Below are 18,154 nucleotides of genomic sequence, written 5' to 3'. Positions count from 1 at the left end.
TACATGCCTATAATAGGATACAAGTAATTTTTTTCAGTATTGAATATATATTTTCCATTCACATGCACATTCTCCTAGATTTAGTTTTGCCTCCCTTTAGGATCATGACACACAATCATGTGAAGTATCAGCAAGGTTACTGGCATGGTACATTTGAAACAGTTTTACCTGAACACATTTAATATCAGACATGAAACCTGTCTGCAATATCACCATGTTTTAATTATATTAATTAGCTCAGTCACAAGTATCTCAAAGGGTTCTAGAAGCCTCCCCACATAAGTAATTATACATATATGTGTAAACAAAGTTACCTTTTTCATCAGGAAGAGATGGAACGCTATCACTTCGAAAAGAATCATCAGCAGCGGTCTGAACCTGTTCTTCAATAGAACTCTCCATCTTTTCACCATGAAGTTTCTTCTCATTTTCCTTAGAAGATGGAACTGAAGGACTTTCTTGACGGCTACTACCACTACTACTCCTGTTTAGGCATATTATGGAAACACAGGAGAAAAAAATTAAGGCAACAAAATAACGATATAACTTCAAAGTAACTTATCTGGCCAAGGAAATGTGCCTTATGATCAAGATTTGAAACAATGAACCATATAAAACATAAAAATGCCACTTAGACATAAGTCTGAGAAGAAACTATTTTAGAAAAGATGAGTAGCAGAAAAGAAGGTTTTTCTTCTAAATAGTAATGATGGGGAACCATTATTCTCAGGCTTTCACTCCCCTTTTGCCTTTCATTTTAAAATCAATCTAGTGGGAAAAGGGGCTTCTACTTGCTGTTTCCACTTCCTTACTTTTCATCGACCTCATAACCTATTGCAGGCTGCTTCAATTCCCACCTGTTCTACTGGAACTGTTCTTGTAAACTCTACCTAAACTCTAACTCACATCCAATAGATAAGTTCTTTTTCTACATCAGGTGGTATGAATCTATTATCTCCTTCCTTTAAAAGTTTGGTAAAACAGAGGATGAGATGGTTGGATGGCATCACCGACTCAACGGACATGGGTTTGGGTGGACTCCGGGAGTCGGTGATGGACAGGGAGGCCTGGCTGTAGTTCATGGGGTCGCAAAGAGTAGGACATGACTGGGCAACTGAACTGAACTGAAAGCAAATGTAGTAAAATGTTAATACACTAGGGTAATCTGGATGAAAGATATTTGGGAAACCTGTATTATTCTTACAATGTTTTTGTAAGCTTGAAATTATAACAAAATTAAATGATAAAAGGGCTCTCCTTTCTTATATTCCCTGACTCTACTCCCACCTGCTTCTCTCCCTACCTCCCTAGCAAGTTTTCCTGTATTTCTTTCACTTCCTTTTAATTCTTCTATCTTTTCTTAAAATGATTGTGCTTCTTAGGGTTTTGGTTTCTTTCTCCTTTATGCTATATACTCTCCTTGGACAATCTTATGCCTATCTGTAATTTCTACTGCTATCATCTGGAGTAAGCCTCAAGTCTGTATCATTAGCTCTACCCTTCTCCTTACTTTAAGCCTCGGGTTTCCAAATGCTTAGTGAACTTGTTTTAAAGTTTAGTATTTTCCTTCCTCCATCTTTGCTTTCCTTAATTTATCTATTCACTAAACATAAATACATAGCCAACCATGAGCCAAGTTTTAAGGTCCCCTGAATAAGCTATTTCCCTCCTGTGACACATCCTACCTTTCCTCTGTGCTTAATGAATTCAAAACTCAGTTGAAGTAGCATTTCTGCAAACTGTTTGTAGACCCCTTCTCTACTCTCAAGGTGGGTTTGGTCACTTCTTTTTCTGTGTTTATACTGTGTATGTGTGTGTGCAGATTTCTATGATGGTACTTATCAGAATATTACATAATTATTTGTCTGATTTAATAAATGTTTTTGAAAGAATAAATTGTATAATAAAGCTATAAGGTAAAAGACAGAATGCAAGAGACCACAAGTGCTTTGGAATCAGTAGGGTATGCGGTTAATCTCAATTCTTTTACTTAGCAGTTATGTGCCAATCATTCCCTCAATAAATATGTAATAGACTGCCTACTATGTACTTGGCATATTGCTAGGCTCTAGCGATACCGGAATGACACAGTCTTCATTAGCCTATCAAGAAGTGTTAGTAAGGATGTGGAAAATCTTTATATTCCTGGTGAAGATGTAAAATGGAGCAGCTATTTTGGAAAACAGTTTGGCATACCATCAAAGTGTTAAACAGAGTTACAATCCCTTTCCTAAGTATATACCCAAGAGAAATGAAATATATCCACACAAGAATTTGTACATGAATGAATCAGTACACAGTGGCACCATTCACAAGAGCAAAAAAAATGAAAAAAATCCTGAAGTCCATCAACTGATGGATAAATGTGGGACATCCATGCAACAGACTATCTGGCTATATAAAGGGATAAAGTACTGATACATGATAGATGAACTCTGAAAACATAATGCTAAGTCAAAGAAGCCAGTCACAAAGAGCCACCTATTGTATAGTGCTATTCATATGAAATATCCAAACTAGACAAAAATCCATAGAAAATAAAGAGTAGATTAGTTGTTGCCAGAAGCTGGGAAAGAAGGGACATACAAGGTGACTGCTAATGGGTATAGGGTTTCATTGCGGGGGTGATGAAGTCCTCAAAGAGCTCCATATGCAGATGACACCACTCTTATGGAAGAAAGTGAAGAAGAACTAAAGAGCCTCTTGATGAAAGTGAAAGAGGAGAGTGAAAAAGCTGGCTTAAAGCTCAACATTCAGAAAACTAAGATCATGGCATCTGGTCCCATCACTTCATGGCAAATAGATGGGGAAGCAGTGGAAACAGTGGCAGACTTTATATTTTTTGTGGCTCCAACATCACTGCAGATGGTGACTGCAGCCATGAAATTAAAAGACGCTTATCCCTTGGAAGCAAAAGTTATGACCAACCTAGACAGTATATTAAAAAGCAGAGACATTACTTTGTCAACAAAGGTCCATCTAGTCAAGGCTATGGTTTTTCCAAAAATCATGTATGGATGTGAGAGTTGAACTATAAAGAAGGCTGAGCACTGAAGAATTGATGCTTTTGAGCTGTGGTGTTGGAGAAGACTCTTGAGAGTCCCTTGGACTGCAAGGAGATCCAACCAGTCCATCCTAAAGGAGATCAGTCCTGGGTGTTCATTGGAAGGACTGATGTTGAGGCTGAAATGCCAATACTTTGGCCACCTGATGCGAAGTGCTGACTCATTTGAAAAGACCCTGATGCTAGGAAAGATTGAAGGCAGGAAGAGAAGGGGACAACAGAGGATGAGACAGTTGGCTGGCATCATCGACTCAATGGACATGGGTTTGGGTAGACTCCGTGAGTTGGTGATGGACAGGGAGGCCTGGCATGCTGCGGTTCATGGGGTCGTAAAGAGTCGGACACGACTGAGCAACTGAACTGAACTGAATAAGTAAAGGAGTAAGAATATAGAAGCTGGTAATGGCTGCAATAGTTACACTTGGGATTGCTGTGGGTGAACACAGAAGGGATCTCTAAAGCAGATGAGGGGCTAATACTGATTCTTAAAGGGGAAGTAAAACTAAAGTAAATAAAATGGAGTAGGGAGGGTCTAGAAAGAAGGGACAGCATGCAATGGCACAGGAGACAAACAGAACAAGAGAAATGAAGTAGTTAGAACTAGTAAAATATGCTAAGAGGGGAAATGCCAAGTGACAGAGCTGGAGATGGACTAAAGGCTTAATAACAAAGGGACTTCCATGCTATACTAAGTGGCTCTGAGGAAACACTGACGTTTCAAAGAGGTAAATCACCAATCGGCTGCAAAATTTCGAACAGTCACTCTGGTTGCCATGTGGTTAATGAATAGAGCAGGGCAAGGTTAAAGGACAGGGAAACCTATTAGAAGACCACTGCAGGAACTCAGGTGATGGCCTAAATTAAGTGTCAGTGAAGGTTAAATGAAAGTCACATAATTCCAGACACAGAGTAAGTACTTAATAACTGTTGGTATCTAGCCCCCATTAATTTTCATATTTTTCAGTCTCATGATTTAATATTTTAAATTGAGGTTTTAGCATACTTTGATAACATAGGTATCCTATGTCTAAGAATGATGGAAAGTAGCCTCTAAAACTTTTTAATCCAAGGAGAGATCCATAACTGAAAATTACAGATGTTACCAAGTATCAATGACAAAGTATTCAATCTTCTTTCATAATGATAAAAATTAGTACATACAGTAATGTCAAAAAATACGGGTATCACCAAAGCAGTGTACTCTCAAGCCAGATACATCATGGTTCAATTTCTTGATGTGCTACTAGCTATGTGATTGTAGGTAAATTTTTTAACATCTCCATGATCCTTAGTTCCCTTACGTATAAAATGACAATAATATCTGTCTTGGAAGGTTGTTGTGAAGATTAAATGCAGGAAAAACAATTCTTATAATACTTGTATAGTAGATTGTCAAGGAATGGTAGCTATATTATTACATGGAACAACTATTTTGTAAACAGACTAAAAATCAGGGAAGCCAGAACAGAAGGGAAAACACTATTTCATTTAAAGAAATAAGATAAAAGAGTGAAAAAAAAGCAATGTCTAAGTCATTTATCAGACTTTACTAAATCAAACACTTCACCTTCTATCACGATTCTTGTATCTTGAAGACTCAGAATAACTATCACATGAAGGGGAAAATTTCTGATGTTTAGAGTCAAGGGTGCCTTCTTTACTCTGAGAAAGTGAACCAGATTGACTTTTCCTACAAAGAAAAGAAAAACTAATTAAAACATTTAAAGTCTCAAATAAGAGAAAGATTTTAAATACTGTTTAATATTAATATGGGATAAAATCTTGAATAGAAATTATGAAATACGGGTTACAAACTATTTGAGAAAGGTATCTGCTCACAGAAAAATGTATAACACATTAAAGAATATCTATTTATTATGAGAAATAAACACAAATCACCTCAAGTATCAATGAATGTGAACAGACTAAAAACCTATGAACTAGAGACAGTCAAAGTTGATGTAAAAAAAATATACACACAGACATGATGACATAACCTAGCACTGCCTAAAAGACTCTCCAGTGACTTTTCATTGCTCTTCGAATAAACTCCAAAATCCAGAGGATCTGCAAAGTTCCACCACGATCTGACCCTGTATCATCCCCTACCTTTCTCCTTCTTGCCCTCTGCCTCTGGTCTGTTTGGTGTTCTTTCACTTTCTTTTCCACCTTTGCATGCACTGACCTGCCTATTCCTTATCCCCTTTATATCAGAGTCCTTTTCATTCACTAGATATCACCACTAGCTTTACTTCCTCAGGAAAATCTTCTTTGACTTCCATGCTACTCAAACTCCTTTGCTGTGTATCTCAAAAACAAATGTTCCTTTCTTTCATAATACTTATCTTAATTTGTAAGTGTTTACTCACCTAAAGGAACATTTGATTAATGTCTCTCTTCACCACTAGACCATATGTCCATAACTAATTTTTCAGTACCCACAACAGTGCTTGGGACATAACAGATATTCATTACATATTTGCTGAATGATTGGATATTAACCTATCTGTTTCAGCTCTTGTCCTTAGTTGTTTCACAAAGTCTGGAGTGTGCTGCCGTTGGTGATCATACAGCGCTGCTAGGGGAGCTCCTGAAGCAGTGATGGCATCTGAGATATGAGTTCGAGTCAACTCCGCCATCTAAATATGAACACACAGAAGGTAAAGAAGATGCAAAAAGGTAACGTCACAGAAGAACTGAGAGACAGTAGAGTGTCTTGGAAAGATCACTGTATGGAAAGCAAGCAAATTCTGCCATAATAGGTAACATACTGTGGGCAAGTCATTTAGATTCTTGGTTTCAACATCTTTATAAAATAAATAGAGGGAGATCACAGGATTTCTAAGGTTTAAACTAACTATAATAATCTATGAGTTACTAAGCAGAAAGTCTTCAAGTCTAAAATAAGCCACTACAAACAAACAAAAAAATTAACAGCAGAAGACATTAAGAAAAGGTGGCAAGAATACACAGAAGAACTATACAAAAATGATCTTAATCACTCAGATAACCACGATGGTGTGATCTCTCACCTACAGCCAGACATCCTGAAGTCAAGTGGGCCTTAAGAAGCATCACTATGAACAAAGCTAGTGGAGGTGATGGAATTTCAGTTAAGCTATTTCAAATCCCAAAATATGATGCTGTGAAAGTGCTGCACTCAATATACCAGCAAAACTGGAAAACTCAACAGTGGCCACAGGACTGGAAAAGGTCAGTTTTCATTCCAATCCCAAAGTAAAGCAATACCAAAGAATGTTCAAACTACTGCACAATTGCACTTATCTCACATGCTAGCAAAGTAATGCTCACAATTCTCCAAGCTAGGTTTCAAAAGTACATAAGCCGAGAACTTCCAGATGTTCAAGTTGGATGTAGAAAAGGCAGAGGAACCAGAGATCAAATTGCCAACATCAGCTGGATCATCGAAAAAGCAAGAGAGTTCTAGAAAAACATGTACTTCTGCTTTATTGACTATGCCAAAGCCTTTGACTGTGTGGATCACAACAAACTGGAAAATTCTTAAAGAGATGGGAATACCAGACCACCTGACCTGCCTCCTGAGAAATCTACATGCAGGTCAAGAAGCAACAGTTAGAACTGGACATGGAACAACAGATTTGTTCCAAATTGGGAAAGGAGTACATCAAGACTATATATTGTCACACTGCTTCTTTAACTTATGTAGAATACATCACGCGAAATGCCGGGATGAATAAAGCACAAGCTGAAATCAAGATTGCCAGGGGAAATATCAATAACCTCAGATATGCAGATGACACCACTATTATGGTGGAAAGTGAAGAGGAACTAAAGAGCCTCTTGATGAAAGTGAAAGAGGAGAGTGAAAAAGTTGGCTTAAGACCCAACATTCAAGAAACTAAGATCATGGCATCTGGTCCCATCACTTCATGGCAAGTAGATGGGGAAATAATGGAAACTGTGAGAGACTTATTTTTTTGTGTTCTGAAATCACTGTTGTTGGTGACTGCAGTTATGAAATTAAAAGACGCTTGCTCCCTAGATGGAAAGCTATGACAAATCTAGACAGCATATCAAAAAGCAGATACATTATTTTGCCGACAAAGGTCTGTCTAATCTAAGCTATGGTTTTTTCAGCAGTCATGTACAGACGTGAGAGTTGAACCATGAAGAAGGTTGAGTGCCGAAGTATTGATGCTTCTAAATGATGGTTTGGAAAAGCCCCTTGAGAATTCCTTGGACTACAAGATCAAACCAGTCAATCTAAAGGAAATCAGTCCTGAATATTCATTAGAAGGACTGATGCTGAAGCTCCAATACTTTGGCCACCTGATGGGAAGAACCAACTCATTAGAAAAGACCCTGATGCTGGGAAAGATTGAAGGGAAGAGGAGAAGGGGATGACAGAGGATGACATGGTTGGATGGCATCACCGACTCAATGGATATGAGTTTGAGCAAGCTCCAGAATTGGTGATGGACATGGAAGCCTGGCGTGCTATACTCCATGGATGGGGTCGCAAAGAGTTGGACACGACTGAGTGGCTGAACTGACTAAAACCAAAAATTAAATCTTTCTTCAAGAAGCAAACTCAATTAGAATTTTCTAACTTCACCAATAATGTGAAGTACATTTTCCCTATTCTTAGCCATTACTGTCATATATTATTCATTTGGTGTTAATTCCATCATTGCTTTGACAAACTGAAGTGTCTTTAAAATCTTTTGTTAATTATAACCTAAAATTTCTTGAGAAAAGAGACTCTATACTTATTTACACAACCCCATGTACCCAGCATGTAGCAGGTTCATGGCTTTTTAATAACAGAATCATTTCACAAACAGTCCTAAATAGTAACTGCTAAAATAAATTGAAACTTTATAGTATAGATCATGATATCCTATACAGAGACAGCAGTATAACTATTTCTGGCTTTATCCTTGGTACAATTAAGAAAAAAAAAAGACACTAATATCACTCTGGATAATAATGAAACATCTACATACAAAACAGATGTGGGGCTCCCTGGGACTGAGATTGGGGACTGACTGCAAAGTAGCACGAGGGAACTTTTAAGAGTGCTGGATATTTCTTGATTATAGTGGTGTTTATAGGGACAGAGAGATATGATAAAGAAATATACCTAGGACTTCCCTGGGGCTCGGTGGTAAAGAATTTGCCTGCCAATGCAAGAGACATAGGTTCGATCTTTGGTCCAGGAAGATCCCACATGCGATGGAGCAACTAAACCTGTGTGCCGCAGGTACTGAGCCTGTGTTCTAAAGCCCAGGAGTAACAACTACTGAATCCATGTGACACAACCAATGCAGCCTGCGCACCTGGAACCTGTGCTCATCAACAAGAGAAGCCACTGCAATGAGAAGCCCATGCACCGCAACTATAGAGTAGCTCCTATCCACTACAAATAGAAAAAAGCCCGCACAGAGTAACAAAGACCCAGTGCAGTCATAAATAAATAAATAAGAAATATACATAGATGCCTATACCTACGTATTTGTCAAAAATCATAAAACTGTATACTTAAAAGGGATACATGTTATTGTAAACATATATTAGTATAAATTACACACTCTTTTTAAAAAGATTACTCAGGGGAAAAAATATAGAGTTCTTTTGCATCTTTTGCCCCTGTATCATTCACTTGGACAACACATTACAATAAATGATGCCTCATTTCAACAGGGTATGGCCCTCACTGAAAGTCACTTACTCAGTTCAGTTCAGTTCAGTTGCTCAGTCGTGTCCAACTCTTTGCGACCCCATGAATCGCAGCATGCCAGGCCTCCCTGTCCATCACAAACTCCCCGAGTTTACTCAAACTCATGCCCACCGAGTCAGTGATGCCATCCAACCATCTCATCCTCTGTTGTCCCCTTTTCCTCCTGCCCCCAATCCCTCCCAGCATCAGGGTCTTTTCCAATGAGTCAACTGTTCGCATGAGGTCACTTACTAAAAGCATGCATTTGCTAGATGTTAGAGACCCATTACTGCTAAAACCAAAGGTACTCAGGCTGACTAAAAAGACCTAAAGGAAAAGTGCTGTCAGTGGCTCTTACCTCACAGATGTGGCGTGCTGCATTTGTGGTCAGGCGAGCAGTCTCTGTTTGCTGAGTGGCTATTTTACATGTTGCTTCCTGCAGGACTTCAGTCATATCCCGTTGTGACTTAACCACCTGTTGCAATGATTCTGCATGGACCTGTTAATAAAAGTGGGGGAAAGATAACTTACTTTATGTCTAATCTCATACTATCCAAATCAGTGTTAACATGTAAATCAGTTTCATGGATCAATTGCCTTGTGGGGGGTAAAAAAAAAAGCAAACTTTGACTACTATCTGGATTTCATGTCTTAAAATTTAGAGTTTAAAATCTGGAATCTTAAAATCACTGCTGAGGTTTAAGTCTTAACTCCACTGTTTACAAGCTGATGTGTCAGTAGACAAGTAACTACCATGTACTTCAGTTTCCATTTCTCTAAATTGAGGATAACTCTTGACCTGACTACTTAATTTCACAAGGTGGCTATTAGAGTCAAATGACATAAAATTAACTCATGGGATAATGTACTAAAACATTATTATTTACATATTTCCTTTTTCCTCCTATAAAATTAAAAGAAATCTAAAGTGATTTCAAGGACAGAAATTTGCAAAAGAAGCTACCTGAGCTGCTTTGCTTCGGGTTTCTTCTAATTGTCTCTGACATTCCAGAGCCTCTTGTTCAGCCTTCAGCTTCAAAAGGGCCAAGTCTCTTTCATGGCGTTGTTGCTGTGCCTTCAGAAATAAAGAAATGATCAACTATTAATTCTAAGATACTAAACTATTTTAATGCAGAAATTATATTAAATGGAAAGCTGTTTTCCTAACACAAATCTTTTGAAGCAACCCATCAGAGCCTTAAGGAAACAGAGTAAATAGCATAGACATCAACCATTTATTATTTATCTAAAGTATTTAGTGACCACCTACTGTGTGTCAAATAATATAATAGAAAAAAATTTCTAAGACATACAGAACTAAGAACTGATATCAAAAAGCTGGTTTAAAACAAACGGAGGCAGCTCTTTGGAGGACATTAAAACATCCTACATGTAAAAATAAAAATAATGCTTCATAAGTCACAATTTTATGACTCCTTTGACTTTGAAGGAACGCTGCCCCCAAAGGTCTCCTTTTTAACTTTCTTACAATTATTCCATATGATGTTATCTATAAATTTATATATTATCATCTCTTCTAGAGTGGTGCTAAATAATATAGGTTCTCTAAAGGTAGTAAGGTTATATATGAAGTCATACAATGCCCTGGCCATATGTGGAAACCCAGAGATATAATAAATTCCTAAAATAGTACATAGTATCAGTGGTTCAGATTTCAAGGAAAAGATGGCAGCTGCAAAAGGGCCATTTCTCAATCCAGTGATTTTTAACAAAGTTGGAACTAGCTCCTCTCCACTGTCCACCAGTGAGCATTTTGAAGTGTCTGGAGAGCTTCTACTGTCACAATGAATGGACAGCACTGTTCTTATTTATTGGGAGGTGTGAAGGAAGGCTGAATAGTTCCATTCAAAAAAACTATCTATAGATATTTTAAGATGAACTAGAAAATGAAATTGGAAAAAAAAAAAGATTTATTGTCAAAAGACATAAAATTTAAGAATAACTTTTAAAAAGTGTAACATCTCTACACTGAAAATTACAGTTGAGAGAAATATCTAAGAAACCTAAACAGAGAAAGATAATATATTCATGAACTAGAAGATGCAATATTGTTAAGATGTGAATTCTTCCCAAACTGATCTGTAGATTCAATGTCATTCAAATCAAAATTACACCAGGCTTTTAAAAAATTTTGGTAGAAACTGACAAACTGATTCTAGAAGCTAGACAGAAAAAACAAAGAATAGTTGAAACATCGTGGGAAAGAACAAAACTGGAGTAATTACAGCCTGATTTCAAGACCCACTATGGCAGGGAGGGATAAATTTAGAGATTGGGATTAACATATACACACTACTATATATAAAATAGATAATTAAATAACTAATAAAGACCCACTGCATAGAGCAGGGAACTGTACTCAAAAAACTGTAATGGCCTAAACAGGAAAAGAACATAAGAAAGAGTGGATATATGCATATGTGTAACTGATTCACTTCACTGTACACCTGAAACTAACAGAACACTGTAAATCAGCTATATCCCAATAAAAAAATTTAACTGAAAAAATAAAGAAGAAAAAAGACCGACTCTATAGTTATTGTAAAATAGTATGGTACTAGACAAATACATCAATGGAAAAGAACAGAATGCAAAAGTAGACCAACACATATACGATTACTTAATTGTTGATAAAGGTCTCAAGGTAATTTAAGAAAATGGTGCTAGTACAACCAAACATCTGAATGGGGGGGAAAGGATTAACTTTGACCTGTTCCTCACAATTCTTAATTAACTTGAAATAGCTCACACACTTAAATATAAAGGCCAAAACTATAAAGTTTTGAGGAAAAACATAAAAGAACATCTTTGTTAGAGTATCTTAATATCTTAGGGTAAGCAAAGATTTCTTAGAATACAAACAGCACTACCCATAAAAGAAAAAAACTAAAAACTAGACTTCATCAAAATTAAAATCTTCTGCTCTTCAAAAAACAGAGTTTAAAAAAATGAAAGGCAAGGCCAGGATATGAGTGAAAGTGAAAGTCACTCAGTCACATCCAACTCTTTGGGACCCCATGGACAATACAGTCCACAGAATTCTCTAAGCCAGAATACTGGAGTGGGTTGCCTTGCCCTTCTCCAGGGGATCTTCCCAACCCAGGGATCAAACCCAGGTCTCCCGCATTGCAGGCAGATTCTTTACCAGCTGAGCCACAAGGGAAGCCCCAGAACACTGGGGTGGGTAGCCTATCCCTTCTCCAGTGGATCTTTGTGACCCAGGAATCGAACTGGGGTCTCCTGCACTGCAGGCAGATTCTTTACCAACTGAGCTATCAGGGAAGCACCAAGTCTAGGATGGAAAGCAATATTTGAGACATATCTGAAAAGGATTTGTTTTAGAATATATAAAGAACTCCTACAACTCAATAATTAAAAGACAAATATCCCAATTATGAAAGAAGCAAATGATTTGAACACATATTCACAAAAGTAGATACAAGATTAATCATAAATATGCCAAAAGATCAATTTCATCAGTCATAAAAGAAATGCAAATTAAAAACCACAATGAGATACTACCTCACTGTGTGAGGTAGAATGACTAGAATACACGACGACAGCAAAGAAACAATACAACTGGAACTCTCATATACTGCCATCAGAGCATAAGATGTTACCATTATTTTGGAAAAAAGAATGTCATTTTCTCATAAATATATACTTAACCCAAGCAATTACACTCCTAGGTATTTAAGCAAGAAAAGTAAACTTTTGTATCGTACACAGAGAATTGAAAAAAATAATTTTATAGCAGGAATATTTATGATAGCCAAAAGCTGGAAATAATACAAATGTACACCAACAAGAGAATGGGTAAATGAATTGTGATATAATCATCAGTGGAATGTTACTCAGTAAAACACCCAAAAGCACCACAGATGCAACAAAATGGATCAATCTTAAAAATGTTATGCTGCATAAAATAAGCTAAACACAACACATTACGAACTATATTTCCATTTTATGAAGTTCTAGAACGGGCAGAAATAAACTATGGTGATATGAATCAGAATACTACCTGCCTCTGGGTGGTGAGATTAACTGAAAAGGGGCCTGGGTGAACCTTCTGGAGTGATAAAAGTGTAATACATTTTGATTAAGGTGGTTGTTACATGCTCAAAATTCATCAAATTATACACTTAAAATCTGTGTATTTTATTATATGCAAATGTTATCTCAGTTTTTTTTCTTGTTTTTAAAGATACCAATAAGCATCTCCACCAAGGAACACTAAGATTTTTGTTAGCTTCCTTAAGGAAAAGTCCTATTAACCTGACACTACCAAACACTTAGATCACAGAAACTTTTCAGTACAAATAAAGTATTAAAAAACAAAACAAAACCAAAGTCATTTCTGACTTGTCACACAAAAAGAAAAAATATTGAAAATTTTTGATAAGCTAATTTTCACACTGTAACAAAAAAAGGTAAAGAATGTGGAAAATGAAGTATTTGAAAGAGAACGACTGTATTACTATTCTGTTGCCAAATACTGCATGTTTAATTATCTTCTTACCATATGACAGTTTTTCTCAAGATTATTTATACGTACTGTGTGACAAGACTATTTTTTCTATTTAGCAGTTAGAAGTTTTGTGTTTTCTTTTTTAACTCATCATTAAGATCATTTTAAATAGCAAAGAAAAGAGAAAAAAAAACACAGAAAGCTAAAGAAAACTCCACAAATACCTTTATGATCTGAGCCAGAGACACGCTCTCCTGTTGCGCAAGTGAAACTCCTCTAACTCTTTCTACATCTGACAGCTGACGCACCGACTCCTCAATGGCACTCAAGTAACTGAGTTCTGCTGCCATCCGATGCTGGAGGCCAGCAGGAGAAAAGCGCTTAGAACCTGGAAGGCATGTAATTGTCATATATAAAAGTTTGAGTGAAATTACATCTGATTTCTAAAATTCATTTCTTATTTTAAGGTCCAAAAACAAGTCTGCTATCCTTTGTAGGAAAGACAGTGACATTTTAGTACATAGTATTCTACTAGTTACTTCTTTTGAGTGTGTATGCATGTGAACGTATGCATAAACCATGCCAGTGTACACAATACATACACAGGACACATTTTTCAAGTGTCTTTTGACTGACGCTGACAATATGGGAAAAGTCACCACTATGAATCTCCTGTGCTTTTCAATATTTATTTTCTGGCACAATTTTTGTTTAATACTTCAAATAGTAATCGCATTCACTTGAAGTAATATTTCTCTATGGTTTAACTGAAATAAATTTTTAGAAATAAATTCATATCCTATTTTTTAAATTACAGCTGCATGGATCTACTTGCCTGGTGTTGAGGCCATCTCTGTCGTCGTTCTGCTGGCAGCCAGGTTCACATCAGCGAAAGTTGCATTTGGCTTAAATCCTGTTGGAGTCACTACTACTGAGGATTTAGATCTTTCTAATGAAGTTCCTGGAAGGTCAAACTGCAACAGTTTCTGAGAACTTGGAGATATGGGAGAAGGTGGAGTTTTCTGAGATCTTCCCTTATCTGATGAGACACTACAAGTTTTATTTCATAAAGACATTAGAGACAGGAAATCTACTTCAAAAACCAGCTAAACAATAAGAACAACATGCAAAACTTATTAACATTAGCTTTAAAAAGCTGTGATAAAAAGCTGTGATTTATTCATTTAACAGAGTTGCTACACTGAATGAATCACTATGAGTACTCCTTTTATTGCTAGATTTACAGCGGGGAACAAGCTAGGGACAAGCCCTGCTCAAAGTAACATGAAAAAGGAGTCTTTTGATTAAATTGGGACTAAACTCCTTCCTCTACAATGTAATTTACTATGAATCACTTATTGTAGTAGCAGGCAAAATCCTCTAGAACACTAAGATCTTATATAGCAATAAAACTACAAACATATTAAAAAAAGCAAGGTAAAGCCTATTTCATAAAAATACCACAAAATATGTCTCTGAAAGAGAATATCATTTTGTGTTAAAAATTTTAAATGACAAAAACTACTTTTGTTATTACTTTTATTAACCAAAAAGTCACAGCAGAAAGTTTCATACTAACCATCTCTAAATACTTTATATATGTCCATTTGTTTCTGTCCACTTTTTAATGCTATAGTTCTTTCCTGAACTTTCTAAGAAGTAACCTCTCATAGCAGTTTTATTAAAACAACTAAAAGTATTAAATTCAACACAAGGCACAGGTCAAGCCCCTCTATGACAAATTAAGCTCATTAAAGGTACTGTTTCTGATAACAAGAAGCATGCTGCTTTGAACTAAAGATTTATTTACTGACTCAAATATCCTACAAAGCATGTTAGCATGTTTCAACATACTAAAGCAAGCTTACTTTTAGCTTTAATAAAACTATGACATGGTTTTCAAAGGTAAAAATTTCTCTTATACCAGCATTTAAATTTGAGTAACAGTAGTCTTCACAGGCACTCACTAGCTTCCAGTAACCTTTAATTTTCTGAAGTTTAGAGAAATACTGTTTTTAACAGTCTGACAATTTACAGAACATAGAAAGAATTATCATTACTTCTGTCTCCTAATAGATTTCCCTGAAAGAATTCCAACACAACATTAAAACAAAGTACTCATAAGAGGAGAGGGAAAAAGTTGGCTTAAAGCTCAACATTCAGAAAACAAAGATGATGGCATCCGGTCCCATCACTTCATGGCAAACAGATGGGGAAAACAGTGGCAGACTTTATTTTTTGGGGCTCCAAAATCACTGCAGATGGTGACTGCAGCCATGAAATTAAAAGACACTTACCCCTTGGAAGAAAAGTTATGACCAACCTAGACAGCATATTAAAAAGGAGAGACATTACTTTGTCAACAAAGGTCCATCTAGTCAAGGCTATGGTTTTTCCAGTAGTCATGTATGGATGGGAGAGTTGGACTACAAAGAAAGCTGAGCGCCAAAGAATTGATGCTTTTGAACTGTGGTGTTGGAGAAGACTCTTGAGAGTCCCTCGGACTTCAAGGAGATCCAACAAGTCCATCCTAAAGGAAATCAGTCCTGAATGTTCACTGGAAGGACTGATGTTGAAGCTGAAACTCCAGTACTTTGGTCACCTGATGTGAAGAGCTGACTCATTTGAAAAGACTCTTATGCTGGGAAAGATTGAGGGCCGGAGGAGAAGGGAACGACAGAGTATGAGATGGTTAGATGGCATCACCAACTCAACGGACATGAGTTTGGGTAAACTCCAGGAGTTGGGGATGGGCATGCTGTGATTCATGGGGTCGCAAAGAGTCCGACACGACTGAGCAACTGAACTGAACTGACTCATAAGATAAATCTCACTATATGGATTTACAAGATGAATTCATATTTGCTCTGCAGAGACTTACCTAGACTAGCTGTTTCCAATGATATTAATAAGTTTTCTAAAATATAAAAAAGAAACAAAGGAAAAGAATGTGGACACAGAAAGTGTCTATAGCCAAATAAGACAATATAAGTTAAATATTTTTTTAAAATATCTGGACTCCTTTGTATCAAATCCTTGAATCATTTTATCCACTATCAATCTCCATCGGTGGGGAAGTAGGGGGTCTAGACTATAGTATGGGGCATTTATAAACTTATTTGGCTCTGGAGTTTGTTTAGAAATGTTTAACTTAGTGGATTTTGCCAGTTACATCATCAGGAATCTCTTAAGGAAAGGTAAAGTTTTCTGAATTCCAAAATCATTGACAAAGAAATTAAAATTCAACTTTAGACACAGGAACAATGGTATTAATAATATGGCATTATCTGCAACATGAAAGCACTAAAAATGATTGTCTGTGTGTAACACTGTATTGGAAAAAGCACACAGTTTTAAAGTAAAAAAACAAATCCATGCCTTCTCAGAGCTTAAATTTCCCGAAGAACAAAACCAGTGTAGCAGATAAAAGTCATGGAGACAGAGCAGGAATTGTACATGAAGCAACAGTTATTTGTAAGCAATAGGCTAAGTGCATAATATATGATATTACAGTGTGCAAGTTATACAATCAATTTAAGAGTGAGATTTCAAAATCGAATTGTCTAATAAGTTGAGCATAAGCGAAAAGTTCAGAGGTACAAATAAACAATGATACCAAAAGGGTACTAAGTGGTTATGTTTAAAGATTGGAAGGATACAGTTGAGAAGAAAAAAATGCATAAACAAAGGAAGCAAGATAGTCTTTGGTAGCCTAGTGATAACACTTCAAATAAAGTTAAGCTCTAAGCGTTGATCTGTGGGGTAACTGTGAGCTCCAGAGTATCCTAAGGAGAGTAGTTGCTTGGTCAAATGACTGAGTGAAGAAAACAACTGTGAAAATTTTGTTTGGATAGAAAGGTAGATTGCGCTAGAGGCAAAGAATTCCTGTGGCAGTAGCTATAATAGTTTAGGTGAGAGATGAGTATATTCTATAATATAAAGACTAGAGCTATGAACAAAACTATAAAAAATATATAAATTTATTAAGTGAATTCTCTGAACATCAATGATATTGTAACTTTAATGACATACAAATTACAGTATAAAATATGCATTACTTTACCTCAAAGAATGCCCAGAAAGTTCTTCCAAAGTGCTATCTGTATCAAGGGCCTGCTCATAATCTTTCACAGAAAGTTTGCTACTGGTCCCAGATTTCTTTCCTTGATGAGAGCCATGTTCTGAACCAGAGTGTACTTTTTCTTCATCAACAAGTGAGTTCTGAATATTTCCAGTGAGTGAATCTAGCCCTGTAAAGTAAATTTCTTATAAAACTGATTCCCAGTATTAGAAGCTACTAAGAGATAACTAACACCTAGATTTCAATAAAATAACAAAAAGCACAAAGCAGAGTATCTTAAAATGGACTTTAAAACAGTTCATTCTTCACTTCCATATAAGGCAAGCGACGTTTCTTCCATTAATATCTCCTACTTGCTATTAAAAAATAAACTTTTTAAATCAAATGGTTAAAAAAAAAGACAAGCATATTAAACAAGAATGAAGTACTACTCTATCCCCATAAAAAAGTAACCATCCCCAAATTTTTTAAGGATAAAACCCAGAGGTGAGAGAAAAAGGTTATCAACTGCCAACTAAACTACATAATCCTTTTGAAAAACTCTACGCTAAGAACTACACACCCAGATTTATAAAACTGTTCATATTCTCTGAACAATTATTCTCTGACTCAAAATAATTTTACTTATATGGGTATCTTAAGGAGACAATGTTGAAACAAAAGTTGTACAGTTGTACATGACATTCAATGCATAACTTTATAATTTAAAAAATTTCAACCTCCTTTACCAACAATAGAATTGTCTAAATTACATAGATAATAGTAACTTGAATACAGAAACAGCTTTTTGTAATTTGAACACATACATTATTACCTTAT

At 36.2% G+C, this 18,154-nt stretch overlaps 1 protein-coding gene across 4 annotated transcripts in view; it reads right to left on the bottom strand.

Moving 5' to 3' along the window:
- CEP350 (centrosomal protein 350) overlaps nt 1–18,154 on the bottom strand; it is a 163,915-nt gene that overhangs the window by 75,365 nt on the left and 70,396 nt on the right. For all 4 annotated transcript variants that reach the window (XM_043922764.1, XM_043922766.1, XM_043922765.1 and 1 more), the window contains 8 exons: nt 17,318–17,504; nt 14,090–14,304; nt 13,479–13,642; nt 9,730–9,840; nt 9,124–9,264; nt 5,567–5,703; nt 4,632–4,754; nt 315–484 (listed from right to left, as the gene is read on the bottom strand). In XM_043922764.1, coding sequence (XP_043778699.1) covers nt 315–484; nt 4,632–4,754; nt 5,567–5,703; nt 9,124–9,264; nt 9,730–9,840; nt 13,479–13,642; nt 14,090–14,304; nt 17,318–17,504 — 1,248 coding nt within the window. The remainder of the gene's footprint in view (nt 1–314; nt 485–4,631; nt 4,755–5,566; nt 5,704–9,123; nt 9,265–9,729; nt 9,841–13,478; nt 13,643–14,089; nt 14,305–17,317; nt 17,505–18,154) is intronic.

The sequence above is a fragment of the Cervus elaphus genome, chromosome 14 (genome assembly GCF_910594005.1).
Source record: "Cervus elaphus chromosome 14, mCerEla1.1, whole genome shotgun sequence".
In the NCBI taxonomy this organism is placed as follows: Eukaryota; Metazoa; Chordata; class Mammalia; order Artiodactyla; family Cervidae; genus Cervus; species Cervus elaphus.
The sequence above is the reverse complement of the archived record's forward strand: the minus strand, read 5'-3'. Positions and strand labels throughout refer to the sequence as shown.